Here is a 17,390-nt window from a genome sequence, read left to right as displayed (position 1 = left end):
ACTTGTATTGAAATGTGAATCGAAATTTATTATTGCTTTCCCTATTTTAAAACTGTAATACATTTTGTTGTAGAAGGTTGTTATTGCGCTACACAAAATAATAGGAGCGCGAACTTTGTTTCTTAAAATATCGATAAACTAGTAAACCTATTTACAAAAATCGAAAAGTAAGAAGGTTACTAGTAATTTCGAAGAATTATTGTTAATATAATATTTGGGTTGATTTATTTTGTCTTAGTGGGTAGAGGAAAGCATTGTACGGAAGAGAAGCGAGCTTTAATCAAAAGTCTCAAGAACAGCGGAAAAACTTATCAGGAAATTCAAAATATACTTCGATGTTCTGTACAAATGATAGCAAACGCCTTGTATTATAAAACAAAAGCTGAAAACGCGGGCGAAAACAAAAACTTTCCTCTACGGACGATCGCAACATCATACGCACCTGGAAAGGTAACCCATTTATTTCCGCAAGGAAAATACGCGACGATTTTGATTTACCAGTTAGTGCTGAAACTGTACGCAGACATTTGGTCAATCATAATTTATACGCCAGAAGTCCCCGGAAAGTGCCCCTTCTAAGAAAGAAGCATGTGCAAGCCCGTATAGAGTTTGCACAGGAGCATAAATCTTGGCCGGCTAGTAAATGGCGAAATATTTTGTGGTCAGATTAAAGTAAAATCGAGTTGTTTGGCAGTTCAGGCTCCAGAAAGTATGTTCGACGCCCACCCAATATGGAATATAATCCTCGATTCACAACAAAAACAGTGAAGCATGGTGGCGCTAAGGTCATGGTATGGGGTAGTTTTTCGTATGGCGCCGTAGGTCCAATATATTTAATCGAAGGCATTATGGATCAAAAGGTTTATGTGAGGATATTAGAAGAATTTATGATACCCCATGCCACATGGAATATGCCACTAAAATGGATATTTCAACAGGATAATGATCCTAAGCACACGAGTAAGTCAGCGAAAGAATGGTTCAGAATCAATGGGATTGAGCTTATGCGCTGGCCTGCTCAGTCTCCCGACCTCAACCTAATAGAAAATCTATGGACCGATATTAAAAAATGTGTTGATCAACAAAAACCCACCAATTCGAAAGATTTACGGAAGGTGGTAAAAGAGGCATGGGAAGGAATCCCAATTAAGCGTTTTCAGGATCTCATCGACTCAATGCCACGAACGTGCGAAGCAGTGTTAATAAATCGAGGATATACTACGAAGTATTAATGTCTTTAAATAGTTTTGAAGAGCTTTAAGACCATTTAGTGTTAAAAGTTTAGAGAAACTAAGTATTATACAAATAACTCCTATTTTTATGTGGAAGCAATTTTTTATATATCTTTACCTGAATTAAATTTTAAGTTTATGTATACGTTTAATTGAAATGTTTTAACTACGAATAGATGTATATAGCTCACGTGATTAATGTTACGCTAAAAGTTTTGAAATAAAACCATTTTATTCTAAAAAAATGAACTTTGAACATTTTTCATGTCGGCACTCCTATTATTTTGTGGACAGCTGTATATTTTATATATGTTTTTAAAAAATTACAAAAAAAATACCCAAGAATTTATAAATAACAAATCTTAGAATCTTAAAAATATATAGTTTCTAACAAACAAAATTCAATAGAAAATATATCCCAAAAATTTTAACAAAAAAGATCAATTCTTTAAAATGTTTAAACAAACAAAAGTAAAGAAATGTTCCCCAAAAATTTTTAACAAACAAAATTAAAAAAAAATTTTTAACGAAAATGATTAAAAAAAACTCCTTTAAAATTTTTTACAAACAAAAGTACTTTTTTAATCAACATTAAATATTTATATTTTATATATGTTTTTCAAACATTCCACAACAAAAAAAAATTGCCGAAAGTTTATAACACATCTGAAAATCTTAAAAAAAATCTAACAAAAAAAATTAAACAGAAAATATTTCTCAAAAATTTCTAACGAATATTTCTCAAAATTATTAGTTTTTTTAAACTTGTTCGCTTTACTTCAAAGCATTTGACATGGAATCGCGCAGGTATCCCATTGGAACTGAAATCTTGTCCTCCATTCATTTAGCTCTGTTCATAATTGCGGCCATTTTTGAAATTGCGCAACGTAGTCTGATCCAATGGTATTGTTGTTGTTGTTGTTGTTGTTGTTGTTGTAGCAGCATAAGCATTCCTCTTACATAGAGTGACAGTCCATGGCCGGCTATGCATTCTGGTCGTTCCGTTAAAGAAGAACCGGCGGCCGTGGGAACGAGTCCAGAACTGCCTTTCAATCTCTTTATGTTATTGTGACTCAACGACCAGTCATAGTTAAGACACAATATTGAGGTTAAGAATAAATTTAACAACAACTTGAATATACAAAACCGAAAATAAAAGAAAAAATAGCTATACCAATTATATAATATTAACTCACTCAACTTAAGTGCCATCTCATCTGCAACCTGCGTGGAAAGTGAACTGTTTGATCACCCCTCGTATTCGCATATAACTGAGAGTTTTCACTTACAGCAGAACTATCGACGGTATGTCTGGCCGAACATTTTTCAGTTTCAATAGCTACTTGAAGTTCTTTCTTTTTTGTCTGCATTTTCTACTTTATTTTATTTTCAATCCCGTGCGTTCCTCCATTTTATCTCGATTTTTACAATCAAATAAGTGCCAAGTATGTCCTCCCATTTGTGTCTGCCACCCGCATTTCTTTTAGCTAAATACTCTCTCTCATTTCTTTCTTTAGGCCAATTACTTCTTGCCACTTGCTTCTCTCTCTCCGCCTCCTCTTGCTTCTCTCTCTCTGCCAGCCTGCACGAGCTCAATGTAGTTTCGTCGCTTTGTGTTGGAATGATTAGAAGTTTTTGCTATGCATAGCGGGCACTCCAGTCGTTTTGTCGTTTTGCTGTACTTGCTGCGGGTTTTACAATCTTTGGGTAAATGTCAGCAAACTTTTGGCTTGAATACCGATATGTCTCAAGTCATGCACAATTGATTGGTCCTTTAATGCGAAATCATGGTGTGATTTTGCGCAAAAAAACACAGAAAAACAAAACGTAAAGGACACATTTCCTTTGAGATAGTGAATGGTATGCGAACTCTTTTGTGACTTTTTCATTGCACAGCAGTTGGCTGCTCAAAATTCTTTAGCAGCTCATAATATTTTTAATATTTTCTTTATTAAATTCCAAGAAGAAGAAAGAAGCAGTAATAAGTGGCTGACAGAACAAATAATGGAGGATTATTTGTGTTTGTTTTTATTAAAAACTATTCTTACATTCAGTAAGCTGCTGTACAAGAATATGGAAGAACAGTGAATTCTAAGAATAGGTTTCTTTGAAAATATATTTACAACCTGCTCATTTCAAAAGCGTTTAAAATGGCTTTGCTTGGCCATGGAAATGATAAAGAAAATTCAACAGAAAGTAACAAAATCTCGGTAATGACTCGATTTTGTGCAAATATCTTGGGACATGCTTCAGAAATAAATAAGTGGAAATCGCTGTGTGTGGCGTCACTAAAGGGAGATATGGCTCTCGAAGGCTATTAATGCCCTCATAATTTTGGTGAAATTTTAAGAAATAATAATACGCGCATGAAATGTTTTAAAACCAGGACAAATCTATTAAGTATTAAACAAAAAACATTTTTGAAGTGAAACTTCTTAGGCGTCGATGGACGAGCAAGAATGGAGATTAAAATTTCAAGGCCATGCAACGTTTTGGGCATTTTCGTTCGGCGAGAGAGATAAACGATATGACGTAGAGGAAAAGGAGAGAGAGAGCTATACCCTATATATATCTTAGATACACTTTAGTCTATTTTTCCTGGGGTTTTCCTTATGGTTGCTAGTTTCTAGTGAGAAATAACACTGCTTACCTTTTGGCGCTTGTTTGTTGGTGCAAACTTGTACGAAATATATTTTTGGTGCCTACTGTTTGCGGCGTTTTTTGGCCCCAATTTTTTTGGCGTTTTTTTGGTGCCTACTTTTTGGCGCTTATTTCCGTTTCATGGCTGCTGCTTGTGTGTACTATAAAGTTCTATCCATTTCGGCGTCGTATTTATTGGTATTGCCTTGCGGTAATTTGTCCCGTTGCTGCGGTCCTGGAATCGCTGCGTTTGTGCGGGTGATAAACGCTCAGAGTAATGCTCGTTGTTGCCACGTTTTGTGTCCGGCGCTTACCTACACCGGTCGACCCTTCTCCGTTTTTTGTAAATTTTGTCTATTTGTATTCTCTGCAAATGTTGTGAATTTATTTAGATATATATTCTTTCTCTCTCTCTCTCTCATTCTCTCTCGAGTCTCTCCCTCTTTCTTTGTCTGCGTTGAGAGTTTCACTTCTGTTTTGTGTAATACGCTACACGCACTTTTTTTTATTTTTAGACAAAAATAAAATATTTTCTTATCTAATTTTAAAAACGCTTAATAGTCGCAGAGCTAAAAATATTTGAAAAAATATTTAATATTTAATATGAAAACACTTAAAATAATTAAAAAAAGCAAATTTTAAACCTATTTGCCTTTTGCTTATTTTTTGATAAAATATTACCCATGGGTATGGATACAAAATTTATTAGTATTTTTCTTTCACACGAATCATTGCAGAAAAGCAAACTAAATAAGTCGAATTAATTTCGAGTTCAATACCGAAATAATGGGCAAACCAAATTTTGAATTCTGCATTCCCATGGCAGCCGAATCCACGTACCGGAATGACTCGGACGTTTTTCTCGACCAAAGGTTGCCGCCTTAGTAAAGTAGCCCTATCTAGCGCACTGAATCTCACCCCCCGCTTACACATGTTTGTCTTGACTTGCAGTAAATTGCCAAAGTCGGGGCAAAGTCGTAGTTCCTAATCCTTTGTGTACTGCCTACAGACAGACTACAGAACTTTTATTACAGTGTACCAAAGCTAGTTGACTGCCTCACATGGGTACTCAACTGTTCTTGTCCACTCTCATAATTACTTACAAGTGGAAAGCTGGGCGAGTGGTCCCACTATTCAAATCTCGGAAACCCGCCAACCAAGGTGGGTCTTAACGTCAGTTAACTCTCCTTTCCTCAATAGTGAACACCCATAAGGCTCTGTTACTCGTACTCAAAAATCAGTCCCCCAGCTACACAATAACAGGGCACAGTACCAGCACAGCACTCAGAATAACCGTGCGCTTAACCAAAACCGCACCTGCAAGAAGACTGTCTTGGTAGCGTTAAACTCTTCGAAGGCTTTCGATGCAGTCAGCCATTCCACGCTACTAAATGACATTCAACCGTCGGGACTGAAGTTGTGGTCAGCGAACTCTTTGCACTGCTCGCAATCGACCGTCATCTCTCGAGACCACAGCTCAAAGCAGAAGAGGACAAAGGAAAGTGTGCCGCAGAGTTGTGTCCTTTCACCCTTGCTTTTAAACTTCTCAGTGAACGTTTATTTCGCCAGTCTTTCTTGCTTTTTACTGCGAGGAATATTCAGCTGTCCCCCACTAAATCCACGGCGTTTCTCATTGCCACCTGGACGAAGGAGGTCAAACTGCATTTAAAGGTGAAGGTCGATGACACACTAATGCAGACCGTTAACAATCCCAAAGTTCTGGATGTCACCTTCGATAGTTTGCTCTACTGCTTAGCGCATACAAGCGCAATTGCCACTACGATCCACAACAAGGCCCTCGAATCACCAGCCGACAACACTTGGGCCAAAGACAAAGAAATGTTGCTGGTCACATTTAAATCAGTGGGCCGTTCGCTTCCGAATTATGGTATGCTACGCCCGTCTCATCGCCTGGCACCAGTGATACGTAGTAAACAAAGTTCGAGACATGTCGAAATACTGTAACCAGGACAGCTACGGAATGGCTCCTGATGACCCCCCTACAACACCTTGACAACGAGTCTTCCATGCTCCCGTTTAAGGAGCACAGTAAAGTGTTCAGCAATCAATTCTTGCTTGCGTGTTACCGCAGGAATCACCCCTACAGACATTTGCTAGAACCTGAGCCATTTTCCAGGCGAGAACTACATTGATGAGATCCACGACAAAACACAACTGCAATTATTGTACCGGACGTATATAGCCAGATGTTAAAGGACATGCATCAGGAGACTCTTACGAGATTCCTAAGATCAACCACCATCTCTTGAAGACGGAGAGCTTCAGCTTCCGCGTAACTTTGGCTCCATTATGGTCTGAATATTGTAGTCGGTTAAACTTCTACTTATCCAATCAGTGGCCCAATACGAGCACTAACCACCTATTCATATGCCCTCTGAAATCCACTCACCTAGCACCCCTCTTCCTCTGGCCACAACCCGTCGGAATAGCCCGTTTCCTGGGCCTACCGTTATATGAGTTAGACGATGACAATCGGTGACTAAACCACTACAACATCAACAGCAGATGTGTAAAGTTAAGTGTATTCCTCTCGTCATTGTAGACATTTTCATATGCATATTTATTAGGGCGGGTCGATTTAAAAATCGCTCATTGCTATGTGAGAATCGTATTCTAGGGATCAAAATAAGAAACTTTGCCGAAGGAACGAATTCTGATGTCCCCCAATTTCAAAATATCACCATTTTTGGCCTTTACATGAAAAAATCAGCTAAATGGCTATGTTTTTTCTTTATTTTTATTTATTTATAATAATATCTTTTTTTCTCTTAAGAAATTTATTTAGTCAGAACATATGTAAATGAAAAAATTAATTTAAGTGAGTTATAGAAAAGAAACTAAAAAGTTCAACCCAAATTGGGGGACATCAGAATTCGTTTTAGAGGTATGGTTCCTTCGGTAAAGTTTCTTATTTTGATCCCTAGAATATGATTTTCACAGAGCAATGGGCGATTTTTTTGCCTCCCCACAAATCGACCCGGCCTAATATTTATATATCTAAGTTCATTATTTATCTCAATTCCTCCAAGTTGCTACAAATAACCGTTATGTTAGTGAACTAAGTTGTAATACCCTCGCCCACTTGAGTGCTCGGTTATGAAAATAAGGCTAATTCAACATGAGTTAATACTTCTTTGGCATGTAATTAGAACGCTGAGAAGGTTTAATATAATACAAAATTCAGTTAAAAGTTTAAATTACGGTATTCCTTATTAGGAGCTCCTTGATGAATATAGCAACAACATACATATACGTATATGCATAGCATTTCATCATCCTCAACAGCACACGAGCTTGTATACATTTCCAAAAGCTCAACATTTACTTAATCCAGCTTTAATATTTTAATTCATGGAACTTTGTTTTTTTTGTTTTTAAATGCAAGAACTTTTTCCGCTTTAAGCCTTAATCCCCCCATGGTTTTTGCCAAAAATTATCTGCACTTTTCCGGCATATTTCGGCACGGCTAACTCAGTGCACCAATGCAGCTATTAACATAGCAAAATACGAGTATGCGACTGAGAGTAAACAGCAAAGGATGGAATGTCAGCGCAAGCCGCCAGCTATGTTGGAAATACCAAAGTTTAAGCGATGCCAAGCATGTATTTGTTACTGTTGTTCTTGTTGGCTCGTCGCATGCAAGAACATAAATATTTTGTTTCCTAGAATGGACATACTTACTCATGTATGTATGCACATACACACATACATATGCATACTTGTATTTCGTTGGCAGCGCACATTTTTTATCATCCGGAATTACAGTGGCATGCAAGACAAGTGAATTTAAAATTAAATTTTATTGAAGGGGAAAACGGTACACGTGCGGTGAGCGGTAGAGATGGCCACAAAAGTAGATGGAATTGTGAGAAAGGAGCAGAGCGAGATAAAAAGTTTTATAGTTGACAGTGGCAATAAATTTGTTTGCAGATAAGTTCGTAGTGAAGAATTGTGTTTATCGCCAAGGGTTCAGATAGCCGGTCGTATAATAACTGGGGGTTAGGAGTGCTCGTACGCCGTTCATGAAAAATTGATTAATATTATATAATTAATTTTAAATTTATGGGGAGTTGAAATTACTACTACAACTTCGCTTTTTAGTGTTTTTATTTGCAGGTTTGCAGGTTAACAGCTAAGTTGCTGAGAAAATATTTGTTTCTTCGAGCAACAAAAATCGACGGACATTTAACACTTTAATTATTATCAACAAAAATCGACTTCAAACTAGCCGTTATTTAACGCCTTAGCTATTTGAGGTTCAGCGCTCTATACAGGGCTAGTTCTCCCACACTCCCACTCCCACTCCCACTCTCACCTAACATCCCTCTCCCTTGGGACCCAACCGGTCGAAACAGCATGTTTTCTGGGTCTACCGTTGGATGAGATAGGCGATTATGAGTGGTGACTACAGCTTACTGGCAGGTTTTGATGGACTGCTACAGCAACAACAACAACAACGACAAAAACAAATACTTAAACCCTCCGTTTCTGGCCAGATTTTTTTCACCTTGGACGTGAATTTAACATATTTCTATTATAGCTAACGACTTGAGCTTCCCGGTAGCTTCCTAAAATTTAATTCTCTATCGATTTATGGATATAACCTTTTAAAAAGGATCCTCGAACAGGACGAAAAACGGATAGACTCGGGTGCCCAACTGAAGATTTTAAATAAGGTGTCCAACGGAGGGTTAACATTTTTCTCATTAAAATCCTCGAGTTTCGCTGGACTCTCGTTTTGTTTATCTGGTGGTTCCTTGGTGGGTGAACAGCGGCTTGTTGTCTAGGTTCCGTATGACCAGCTTTAAGACCTAGTTAATTGAGCTGCTAAATTCCTTCGTAAACAGTTTGGCAAGGAACGTTGAGCAAATGAATAACTTCACATTGCAGTTTTTCTTGACGATGCCATATAAAAGGTGGTGCCATTTTAAGTCATCCAGTTACTTTGGACTATGTCGCATATTTTCAAGGTGTATTGTGGGGTTGATAACAGGTGGCGCAATATTAAACATCCAGTTTTGTTTTTGAATTACTTTTTTATTAAATAAACGAAAAAAGAGAATTTAAATGATGGAAGTCTTTATTTTGCTTTTTACGCGCCCCATTGCTTGTCCCTTTCATTACTATGTACATCGGTCTGCATCAAATAAATAGAAGTAAACTGAAAAAAGTTGGAAATAAATTTAGTAATGTTGAGTTTCTCAAAGTGAAAAATATATGCTTCTTTTTAACATTTTCATGAATTTTGTGTTTTAATTTTGCTTGAGAAAAAAAAAACAATTCATATTGTATGGAAAAGTTACAAAGTTATTTTGTTAAAAATTAAAAAAAAAAATTGTGCTTTGTTAAAAATTTAAAAAAAAAATAAAAAATTAAAAAGAAGAAATAACAAATGAAAAATGTTGTAAATTTTGAGCAAAAACAACATTTTTTTTAATTTTGAAAAAAAAAAATTTTTTGTTAAAAATTTTAAATAAAAATAAAAAATTAAAAAAAAGAAATAACAAAAGAAAAATGTTGTAAATTTTGAGCAAAAACAACTTTTTTTTCAATTTTGAATAAAAAACAAAAATTTTTTTAAATTTTGCATTAAATTTTGCATTAATCTTTAAAAAAACAACTTTGTGACTTTTCCTTACAAAATTTATGTTGTGTTTTTTTGCAAAAAAATTAAAAAAAAAATTTTTGTTCAAAAAAAATTTTTTGGTTGTTTGAAATTTCAAAAAAAATTTTTTGTTCAAAATAAAAAAAAAAATCTTTGTTCAAAGTTAAAAAAAAAATTTGTTCAAAAAATTGTTTCGAAACAGAAACAGAATTTGTTAAGTAATTTTTAGTTTTATAAAGTGAAATATCTTCGGCTCTTTTTAACATTTTCATGAATTTTGTTTGAGAAAAAACGCAATTCATATTGTATGGAAAAGTTACAAAGTTTGTTTTATTAAAAATTAAAACAAAAGTTTTCTTAAAAATTTGAAACAAACCAAAAAAAATAAAAAAAAGAAATAACGAAAGAATTTTTTTTTTAAATTTGAAAATTTTTTTTTTTTTAATTTGTATTTAATCTTTAACAAAAAACTTTGTAACTTTTCCTTTCAAAATAAATGTTGTTTGTCTCAAGAAACTAAACAAAATTTGTTTTTCAGAACTTAAAAAAAATTTTTTTTTGTTCAAAATTAAAACAAAAACAAAAACAGTTTTTCTTCTTCAAAATTTATTTTTGTCTTTATTATTATATTAGTATTATCTTTGTTATTATAAGAAAAAAATTTTTTTGTCTAAAGTTTAAAACAAAAAAAAAAGTTAAAAAAAAAATTTTTTTTCTTTCAAAACTAAAAAAAAAGTTTTTCTTGTTCAAAATTTTAAATTTTTTCTTTTATTCAGAATTAAAAAAAAAATTGCTCAAATTAAAAAAAAAATATTTTCCTTTTTTTTATTTTTTCAAGATTAGAAAAAAAAAAAATTTTTCCTCGTTTTGATTTTTTTTTTTAATTTTTTCAGTAATATTCGCTAACGCTCAAATTTTATTTCAAAGCAGAACAAATTTTACTTTTTCAAGATTTAAAAAAAAAACCTTTCTTATTTTCCTTATTTTGATTGTTTTCTTATTTTTTTATTAATATTCGAGACTATGCTCACTAACGTCTGGAATTTTCATAACTCTTTAAGTTATATTCAATTACTTACAGCGTATCAGGGCAAAAAACTGTTCTAGCGAGTCGTGCTCGTATTTTACGCTTCTTTTGTAAATCAATTGAAGCGTCGCCACATACTTGTACATATATTACATTGATAAAATAACACACTGCACTTTAAAGATACTACTTTTCACATTGCTTATACATTTCTTTTCCTTATGTCTTCATATGTTCAGATTTTTTTTTATTTTTATTTGCTGAGTTGTTTCCTTAACTTCCACTCACGAAAGCTCCCTAAATGCGCATAAATGTTTCAAATTTTCGAAATACCGAGTGCTGAGACTATGGCACGGCAATCATTGCAGTGTGCACATCCATTTTCAGCAACCACTCACGCATAAATTCACTCACAGTTGTTTACAATGCCAATAGAGGAAGATTTGTTTTTTCTTCAAGATATGATATATATTTTGGCAATGCGTTGAAAGTCAAATGTCAGCGAAAATATTCGGTGGATTACAGAAAATATGAAAAATGGAGAAATGGAGAAAGTATACGAAAGAATATGAATGTGTGCGGGTGGGTAGCTAAAACCGCCCACGTGCAAAGAGTTTTGCTTACATTTGCTTTGGAATAGTTTTTTTTTTCAAACATGCACGAATAAGATAGGAAAACAGTCAAATTATGTGCGTGCAAGGAAGAAGTAAGTCGTAAAAATGGCGAAAAACGTGACGCTTAAAGAAGTTCCAAAAGAAATTGTTGCAGTGATATTTTTTCTATAAAAAAAGAGAATAAAATTAAGTGTTGATGCACATCTGAAATTTAAGCGTTATTAAAAAAAAATATTACACATTTACGTTTCGAAATGCTGTTTGTTGTTCCCAACCATCTTCCAGTTAGCTCACGAATTTCACAACGAAAGACCTCCTCACCTTTTGAAGTGATTCATGCATTAATACATTTTTGTCTTCCCTCTATGATGATGAATATTGAGTCAGCGCATGTGTTATTTATTGGAGCGAATGATATTCATAAGGTGCGACGTCTTGAGAGTATGGCGTACAAGGGAAGAACGCCCATTTTAGTGCTTCTAAGCATGTCTTCGCCCCTTTTTTTAAATGAGGTCGAGCGTTATCATTTTGGGACATAACTTTGTCCCTTCCTTTTTAACACTGCACCCATTTTTACTTCAGTGCTCTACTCAAACCCATGAATGTCATTCAAAAACCGGCTCATTTTGATAGCTTCACATGATTTTAATAGCTCATCAGTTACATTACACCGAGTGGATTCCATCAAAAGCAGAGCAGAAACTTGGTGCTGTAGACATTCTGGTGGGTCGCTGTTGTCGTTACATTAGCATAAACATTTCTCATACATGCATGGAGAATGTTGCTGGAGTGACCGTCCTTGGACGGATATAAATCCGGGTCGTTCTGGTAACGTAAAATCGACGGTTGCGTTTGGTCGTCATCCGGGTGTTTTCTGTAATGTTCAGCGCTTCGTATTGCTTTAGTGTTTGAATATTTTATCATCTGTTAGATATGTCTTTGAATTTACATATGACTTTGAAGTAGTTCTTAGTAGAGAACTGATTTTTGAAATCTACTACCTTTAACCCGGACGATATCCATTGTCCTTGGTTTTGCATAGTTTTCATGGCTTTAAGACGTTTTAAAATATATTTTTGAGCAACAGCCAATGTTTCTGTGAATTACTTTTTTGCACGAGTCTTCATCGAGTAGTCCCTAGAATTGTGTATGCTTGATAATTTTCTGTGTGCCACCGCTTTGCATTTCTAGAAACATTTTAACCGGATGCTTGAAAAGATTGCGGGAGTCGCAGAACTTAATCGCTCGGGCACAATCTATTACAGGAACGTACAATTGTGGGTATATGCCGATGATATTGGCAGCATCGGCCTTAGCAAGTGCGCTGTTTTTTTTTTTGTTTTTTTTTTGTTTTGCGGGTAAGGGGTAAGGGGGTGGAAATTGCCTAATGCATCATCATAGCTGCCTTCGCAGCAATGGTATGTCCGGAGACTAAAAACTCCCCCTCCTTTGTAGCCTGGAACCGCTTTTGTATTCCTTCAGAGTGGCGTTCCACCTTACTCATCTCAAAGGTCTATACCTAGGTGCCTGCGTCCAAGTCCCGCTTTTTTATCCGGAGAATTCTTTCCGCGAAACCACTGACGATCTCCCACGAATCCTCGCTACTTAGCAACTTGTTGATTATATTTTCAGTGGTTACGTGACCGACTGCATTCTCCAGCGTTCGACGTTTTTGTTCCCAATGTTCGCATTTCCCTATTTTGAACATGTATTTCTGCAAATACCCGTTCCCCGAAAGCATTTTGGTTGTTTAAAAATTGACTCCACCGTACTTCCTGCTGTTTCATGTGGGGACGTCTTTAATAAGCCTAGCCCTCCATCTACCGCGTGTTTCGTTAATCCAGCGGTCTTGGCATAGCCTTAGCGTTTTATCTCATATTTTGCAAGCTCGCTGTTAGTTCTGTCTTTTCTAAGCCGTATAAAGAAGCAAGGCGAGTGAGTCTGATGGTGAAAGAGGACAAGTTGAAATTCCTCTTGTCAGCATAACAAACAGTCGGCACACTCGCGTTTCGGCACCCACGTCACTGTTGACAATTATGATTTGAAAGTAGTAAGAGACTTTTATTTAGATGTTTATCTAGGAACCAGCTTTAACACCGATAACTATGACAGCCTTGCAATGCAACGGAGAATTTCTCTTGCCATGGACTAAGTAGGCAGTTGAGTAGTAAAGTCTCTCTCGACGAACAAAAATAACACTTTATGATGCTCTCATCAGACCCGACCTATTGTATGGCGCTTCAACGAAGACAACATCCGATGCGGCGTCACTTGGTGTGTTTGAGAGAAAGATTCTGCGGAAGATTTTAGGACCTTTGCACGCTGACGACCGTAAGATTCGCAGGCGATAGAGCAATGAGCTGTATGGGATTTAAGGCGACATGGACATAGTGGAGCGAATAAAGATGCAGCAGCTCAGCTCGAGAGTTTATGTCGTCCGATTGGATACAAATGCTCCGGCTCTAAGAGTATTCAATTCGACAATAGCTGATGGTAGGAGAGGAAAAGGGAGGTCTTCTTTGTGTTAGAAAGATCGGATGGACCAGGACTTGGCTCCATTTGGTGTGCCAATTTGGCACAGGTTAGCACGAAAAAAAACAAGTGGCGCATTTTGTTAAATTCGGTTAAATTCGCGCCAATAAAAAAGACGACAGGCTAACCTTAAGCATTTAAAAGCATCCCATTAGTCTCAGCAGAAGTTTTTTTCGAATGGAAGTAAACTTCCCGCAAATTACGAGAAGAAACAAAAAATATATTAATGTGCTGGGTACAGTCTTTAGTCGGTTGAATTTTGAATGAAGAGGCTTAAAAAATAAGGTAATTTTTAAAGATTTGTTTTTGATTTGCTGGCAGTCATTGCCTTTTTATCCATATACCGAATGATCGAAATTTTTTTATCTGAAGAAAATGCACCGAGCGGGAGCAAAAAGAAAAGAAGAAAATTTAAAAAAATCGACATGATTTTTGAGCTACTTGAAATTAGTTATCAAAATTTAATAGACTTAATGGGCATTTTCGTTCCGCGAGAGAGAAAAACGATATAACGTAGAGGAAAAGGAGAGAGAGAGAGCTGTAGCTTATATATATCTTAGATACACTTTAGGCTATTTTTCCTGAGTTTTTCTAGTGGTTGCTAATTTCTAGTGAGAAATAACACTGCCTACTTTTTGGCGCTTGTATGTTGGTGCAAACTTGTAGGAAATATATTTTTGGTGCCTACTTTTTGGCGTTATATTTCCTTGGTGCCGTGATTTGGTCCCAATGTTTTTGGGGTTTTTTTGGTGCCTACTTTTTGGCGCTTATTTTCGTTTCCTGGCTAGCGCTTGTGCGCACTATAAATTGCTAACCATTCCGGCGTCGGATTTATTAATATTGCCTTGCGGTAATTTGTGCCGTTGGTGCGGTCCTGGAATCGCTGCGTTTGTGCGGGAGTAGTGCGCGTTGTTGTCACGGTTTGTGTCCGGAGTTTACCTTCACCGGTCGACCCTTCTCCGTGTTTTGCAAATTCTACTTTAAACTTTAAAATGTTTGATTGACACTTTACGAGATATCGATAGCTACAGCCGTCTACCGAGAAAATAATGGATTTCTTTTTTCCCAAATGAATATATCTAATTTCGGTGAGAATTTCCTTAAAATAGTCCAAAGGAGTTTCCTCTGGAGAGCGAAGAAACTGAAGTTGAGACGACGCTAAGAAAAAAAATATAGTGTTAAGCTCAAAGTCCAATAGGCAAAAAGTAAAAATAGTAATTACACTGTGCTACAAAATCAATCGTTTTCCAAAATTACAGGGCTCTGGTAATATTTTCAAGTAAAGGAATAAGAAATAACGGCGAGTTGCGAGTCGAAATTCCACTACTTGCGGATGCATATGGCAGAAACTAAGTGATTCTTATATTTAACATGACATGTCCGAAACATTGTTGTGGGACATTTTAACCCTCCAGCTCGACAAATAATACCCATTTTTTGTGTCTTTCGAAGAAAAGCGCAAAAAAATTAACGTAACATTGGGATATATGGCTTAGGTAGGTAGGTAGATGACATAGTTGAAGAGCCAGTCTGCAACTCCTCAAGTATCACTGAAGCGCCGCTTTGATTCCATTATGAGACCTCCAACAAAAAAAACTATTTGGTACCTAACTTAGAATTTGACCCTTTTAGGTACATTTTCCAGTGAAACAGGCAGATATCTACAGCCAGCCAGAGCTGTTGATATAATGAAGAAGATTGATTGGGTTTGGGCTGGCGCAATGCCCCAGGCTGTCGAAGAAAGGAACTCCCAGTGATCTTAGTCGTCTAGCTGCCAAACCTGGACAGTTGTAGAGAAAGTGCTCAACAGACTCCTTGTCTCCTTCTCTGAAAGGTCCACACAGCTTCTCCAATGGGGGTTAAATGGAAAATTCTGACTACCCTTAACCCCTTAAGGTGGTGTGCATGTTGGCTGAGCGTGCCTACCTTGAACAAAAGGCACGAATTCGGTTTCACCTCTGACTTTGATTTCTAATACTTGTTTTCTCAGAACGCCTTTTAAATCACACACACACACACACATACGCACACACTGAATACTCTCTGCCAGATAATTGTTTACTCAATTCCACATCACTCATACCACCCGTACGCCGGCGTAGGCGCTTTGGGCTAATTTGTTATTCTACTTGCTGCTAGAATTCTATTATGCACACCTATATGTACTTATACACATTTACAACACGAAGAAAATTGAGTTTGATGTTCATGTCTGTATGCCATAATATTATTACACAAACCAAATAATTATCTTTATTTGCAAAGCAGCCGCTCGACTTATATGTTTGCAATGATGCAAGTAAATAAATTAATGATGAGATTATTTATAATGAACATTCTTTCCTAAGAATTGCGCAAAGGCACAAGTAAGAGTTCATATTTGTTTGAAGGCAGAAAAACAACATGTTTTTTCGTATGCGGCTTGTGTGAGAAGTATAAATAACTTCCAGGCGGGTGTACATCTTTTGTCTATGCTTGCCACGTGGCGATTATTTTTGCACATGCGGAGGTTGTAGAGGATATTATTTCACTATTTGCAATATGCCTGCTGCCAATAATATACGGGGTGTTTAAATTTGTGGTTTCTTTTTGGCTTTTAAGTAAAAAATCTACAATTTACCGAAGTAAGTTCGATTTCACACGCGAATAATGTAAAAAAAAATTAAACTAGTCGATACTAAGCAAATGGTGTAACAGTGAAAATTTTAAATTTCGCTAAATTTTGAATATTTTTGGCTTTTGCAATCGTCTTACAGATCCGTGACTTAAACAGTCAATCGACAATTTGAGTCGGCTGGCTCGGTACAAGACATCTGTGCACTAGACTGGGTAGCGAAAAGAAGTTTGTTCTATCGTATGGGGACCCACCCCGTCTACTGGATCCTGGGTGTTGTTATTGTTGTTGTTGTAACAGCATAAACATTGCTTTCACATTTACTGGCAATGCTGCTAAAGGGACAGTTCTTGGTCCGACATATTTAAATCCGAGTAGTTCTGGTTACGCAGAACTGAAAGTCGTGGAAACGATTGGAGTCTGATAGTATAGTTGTTGTTGTTGTAGCAGCATAAACATTATTCATACATTGACGGGGAATGGTGGTAAAGGGACAGTGCTTGGCTGTATATACTTATAAATCCGGATCGTTCCGGTTACATATAACTGAACGAAGTCGTGGAAACGGGTACTGCGGTCTGGTGTTTTGCATTGCAATGAGCGATTTTGCTTCGAAAATACTGTTGATGTGTGGTTTCAACAAAATGGTGGTACTGGTGGTCTGTGGTTTCAACAAAAAGGTGGAACAAAGGAAATTTCCGGGAAGTACAATTTTAAAATATTCTGCAGCAATTTCCTCGCTCAGATTGCTCAATTTAATGCCGTTAGACTATTTTAAGGGTGATCATCTCAAAGAAAAAGTTTATGTGAATAAATCAACGACAACTGAGGATTTGAAAGTTACAATTCAGCGACAAAGTGCCCAAACTATTCCTATTAAATAAAAAAAATAAAAAGGAATAAATCTCGTCGAAAATTTTACTAAACGAATTGACATCTACACGCGAGAAGACGAGTGACCTTCGGAACATATCATTCAATCTCAAACAATTATGTACCCTCTACTGCATATACACTTGTGCTCACATGAATAAGTCCCTTCATCATTTTAGAATATTTGCAATATTTTTTGTGCTAAATTTTTTTCATGCTCGGAAGCCTTTTA

General features: G+C 36.2%; 1 protein-coding gene across 1 annotated transcript in view; it reads left to right on the top strand.

The window, feature by feature from the left end:
- Positions 1 to 731: 731 nt before the first annotated feature.
- Positions 732 to 17,390, top strand: part of LOC129244272 (uncharacterized) — a 102,458-nt gene continuing 85,799 nt past the window's right edge. Inside the window, exons 1-2 of the mRNA XM_054881888.1 lie at positions 732 to 1,186; positions 5,423 to 5,735. Coding sequence (XP_054737863.1) covers positions 732 to 1,186; positions 5,423 to 5,735 — 768 coding nt within the window. The remainder of the gene's footprint in view (positions 1,187 to 5,422; positions 5,736 to 17,390) is intronic.

This window comes from Anastrepha obliqua, chromosome 4 (genome assembly GCF_027943255.1).
Source record: "Anastrepha obliqua isolate idAnaObli1 chromosome 4, idAnaObli1_1.0, whole genome shotgun sequence".
NCBI classification, from domain to species: Eukaryota; Metazoa; Arthropoda; class Insecta; order Diptera; family Tephritidae; genus Anastrepha; species Anastrepha obliqua.
This window is presented reverse-complemented; position numbering and strand designations above follow the sequence as displayed.